The sequence below is a fragment of the Nelusetta ayraudi genome, unplaced genomic scaffold (genome assembly GCF_046127955.1).
Source record: "Nelusetta ayraudi isolate G7.1 ecotype Tasmania unplaced genomic scaffold, CSIRO-AGI_Nayr_v1 ptg000005l, whole genome shotgun sequence".
Taxonomy (NCBI): domain Eukaryota; kingdom Metazoa; phylum Chordata; class Actinopteri; order Tetraodontiformes; family Monacanthidae; genus Nelusetta; species Nelusetta ayraudi.
Window position 1 is genome coordinate 4105001 of NW_027466055.1, and position 4045 is coordinate 4109045.

The following is a 4045-nucleotide window of genomic DNA, read 5'->3' on the forward strand; positions in this document are numbered from 1 at the left end:
GATAAAAAAGAAGGAGGAAAAGGCCTTTTGGAGAGATAATAAATGTTCTCAGACGGGAGCTCAGAAACGCTCCTGCTTCATTCTCCACAAATTCCGCCAGATGTGGATCTTCTCCTCCTCGCAGTCGAAACGGGAGGGAAAGTACATTAGTGCAATCTCTAAGAAAGAAGCGGCTGTGACATCATTACACAGCTGCATCATTTAGGTTTTAAATATGTAATTTTTTTTTTAAATATCTCGCAGGATGTGAAGACAGATGGCCTATCTTGAAGTTTTCTGCTTATTTCATTAAAATTAGGAAAGACTGATTTAAAAACAAAAGATATCTGGAATTATGCAAAAAAAAAAAAAACAACAAAATGCTGAAAATTGTTCCAACTCGAGGAAATCCCTTAGAAATAAAATGTTATCATTGTATCCGGTGCTACACGGAGTGGAAAAAAAAATGAGCACACTCTCTGTTTCTCTCGTGCACTCAGTCATTTAAATTGTGGAAATAACAGATCGTCGCTAGAAGCAACTAAATGATTTTGTTTTCCATTTTTATTGCGGCCTGCACAAATAAAACATGATGCATTCAAAGCTGTTACTGAAGGGATCCTCTGAGAGGAGCGTCGGTCCTGGCTGCGCACCAAGACTCTTTTTCATTCTACATTTCACTCAAGTGTAAAGTTCTGCATCCTCTTCCCCCAGTACATGGAAGGGCAGTGATAAATCAAGACGGGAAAATAAGGACGGAAATCAATTTCAAAGCAAATCCTGCCTGCTGCCTGCCTGCCGATCGTCACCTGCTCTCACGCAGCCAAACCTCTGGCTGAACGATGCGCACGGCCGCTGTGCAAATCTCAGCGCCCGGCTCTTCGCACCCGCTGACAGACAGACGCAATTCACTCAAGTCGCCGTCGGAAATATGTCCTAATGACATGCAGATTATATGTGTAAAGGTGGCACGGGGTGGGGGGGGATGCAATTATGTTAACAGGTGCTCGTCGTCGTCGTCGTCGCTGCTGCTGCTGCTGTTGTTGTTATTATTATTATTATTGTTATTATCAGCGTGATCATCATCATCATCCCTGAGAGTTTAATTAGTGCAGGAAGTGCAGAAGGTAGAAGTGCAGAGCGAGGAGGCAGCAGAGGAGCCCGAGCGGAGGCGGCAGAGTGCGAGGGGGCTGGTGGGTCGCGCACGCAGACGGCTGCGAGGACGCACCCGGAGGTTTTCTGCACAGCGCGGCATCACGACACGCTCAGATTTTACATTTTCATTTAGAATTTAAGATCTGCTCGCCAATCTCTTCAATCAACACCGGTGATTTTTTTTTTTTTTTCTGTGTGCGTCGATACACGCCAAATTAAAACAAACAAAAAAGAAGCAAGTTTTGTTGTTGAATTTTAGTGTGAGTATGGAAGAATATTTTACACGAGAGGTAACACAGTGGTAATGGCAGCAAAGTCAAAGAGCTTTGTGTGTCCAGTCTATTTGTGTCATATTATTATGATATGTACTATTATATTTGAGACGTTATTATCACGACTCTGAACCCACTTTAAAAAGTCTCTAATTTTAGAATACTCAATTATGGGTGTCCAAAATTAAGTGGAAATTGAGGCAATATCAGCTTCCAGAAATGCTGAGGGTTAAACTCTCTTTAGCCAGTTTCCAAATGTTCTCATCTAAAAAAATAAATAAAAATATGTTCCCGCATATTCCAAGCACCATGCAGATGAGAGGGATTCTCCACGCCCGCTCACACACTCAGACAGACAGACAGACAGACACACACACACACACACACACACACACACACACACAACACAGGTGAATCGGATTCAAATCACACAAATTATTTTCTTTTTTTCCTAAAAGCACCAATGACCTCCAGCTCAGAGAAAAAACAAAAATTCATGAAGCCTCACAGTTCATCGCTTTTAAAGGCCTCTTAAATTCCTAAATGCCTCTTCAGGTGATGCTGTGATTCAGTCTGACTAATTCCATTTTATTTAAACTGCAACTCAACAGGAAAACCTACCACCAGTCGTTTTTTTTTTTTTTTTGTAAATGTTAATTTAGTTGGCAGTGGAATTCGGTGGAGCCACTGGGCTGTTTTCCACCTTAACGCGTCTTTCAACTTTCATTGCGTTAACTTGTAAATTCTCGTGCACACATTAACCCCTGAGTCAGTCCCTCCTGCATGTGGGCTATTTTCAAGCGGCGAACACGCGCTGCTGCTGCTGCTGCTGTCCCCTCCAACCAATCAGGAATTCTGTGTTTTAACTCTTGGTTTTAAAGGAGCGCGTAAAAGAGCAAAGAGTTGGCAAAGGGAGCAGAGCGGCTCGGCGGGGCGCAATTTTCACTGTGAGTGTGTGCGTGCGCGTGCGTGATGTGGAGAGAGAGAGAGAGAGAGAGAGAGAGAGAGAGAGAGAGAGAGAGACTGTCTCTAATTCCTGTGCGCGGCCACACGCTGAGTTGTCCGTCTGAAATTCTAGCTCCGCTTGGCATTTAAGAGCTTCTGATGGGCCCTTGTCCTCTGGTCCCCTCACACCTTAACAGCCCCCCCCCATAACCTTAATGACCCCCTCCCCTCTCTCCCCCCTACACTACACTCCACCCCAGCTGACAAACGCAAAGGATAAAACACAAGTGCGCGGCACAGACGCGCACACGTGTGTGGATGCGAGTTTCAGACTGACTTCAAAAAAACAACAACAGCAAAAACTGTTTCTAATAACTGAAAGTGTATGTCTGCGATTGCGCGCGCGCAGGTGTCTCGCCGTTCGCTGCTGCGCGGGCCAGTTAAAAAAAAAAAAGGGGGGGGCGGGGGGGCAGAGATTCTGCTCCTCCTCGGCCAAACTGAGTAAAGAGGTGCTGTCGGTCCGGGTGGTACTGCTACTGCTGCGCGCGCGCGCGCACACACACACACACACACACACACACACACACACACACACACACACACACACACACACACGGAAGGCGTGCTACCTGACAAACAGAAACAACCTTGACGTGACGGAGGACGGACACCTCCGCTCGCTGGAATGCAAAACGAGCACATGCACGCACACGCACGCACGCACGCACGCAAGTTGCACGGCGGATGAACGAGAAGAGGGGAAAGGGGAAGAAAGGGGAAAAAAATTACCTACTCTTGTTCAGAGTGCATTAAAAAACACTCGGATGACAGGCGTCCTACCGAATCCATCGGCGATACCGGCTCATTGTCAAGTCAACCTCCTCCGGCCGAGAAAAAAGGGGGGCGGACAATTGAAAAGAAAAAAACTACAAAAAATTCAAAGAAACAAAAAAAAAAACGAAAGGCAGTAAAGTTTCTTGTAGGTCTCCTCCTCTTCTCTCCTCTTCCCGGTCCTCCTCCTCCTCCTCTTCCTCCTTCTCTCTCTCTCTCGGTGCGTCCTCGCGCTCGGAGGGAGCAGTACAATTACCCGGCTCTGCGCTGCCCGCACTGATCGCCCCTGCGTGCTCGTGTGTGTGTTTGTGTGGAAGTGACAGCGCGTGCGTGCGTGCGCATGTGTATGTGTGAGTGTGTGTGTGTGTGTGAGAGAGAGAGTCGGAGAGAGACGAGGTGCTGGCTGTGTAGCGACGGTACGCGGCCGGCCGGCGAGGCAGTTGGGACGGAAAGCTGCGCCGCCGTCCTAATCAACGACTTAAAGCCCCGAGAGCCGCTCATGAATATTAAAGCAGCAGTTTTGCATATGCAGTCCCTCAGGCCCCGCCGCCGCCGCGATTGGTGCGAGTCCGGCCAATGACTGCGGGTGAGGGGCGTGGCGCAGGGCGGGGATCGAGGGGAGGGGTGGGGGGTGTGGGGGGTAGAGAGAGAGAGGAGCAGGAGGAAGAGGAGGAGGAAGAGGAGGAGGAGGGAGGAGGGAGGGACAGGTGAGGGGAAGATTTAAAGGAAGACATCCCGCCTCTGTCCAGCTCTCACTCTTTTGTCTCTTTGACTCGGTCTCTCTGTTCAGGATCCCCGCAGGAAGTCCTCCCAGTTCAGCACTGCTGTAGCGTCAGATTGGAAATCAACTCGCATGGTGTTCG

General features: G+C 48.4%; 1 protein-coding gene across 4 annotated transcripts in view; it reads right to left on the reverse strand.

Annotated features, from left to right (window-relative positions):
• Positions 1-3615, reverse strand: part of esrrga (estrogen-related receptor gamma a) — a 69705-nt gene extending 66090 nt beyond the window's left edge. The window contains exon 1 of one of the 4 annotated variants that reach the window (XM_076050255.1): positions 3145-3615. In XM_076050255.1, the coding sequence (XP_075906370.1) occupies positions 3145-3200 (56 nt within the window). In that variant the 5' untranslated portion in view covers positions 3201-3615. The remainder of the gene's footprint in view (positions 1-3144) is intronic. The other 3 variants (XM_076050263.1, XM_076050238.1, XM_076050247.1) reach the window with 3 other exon arrangements.
• Between the last annotated feature and the right edge of the window lie 430 nt (positions 3616-4045).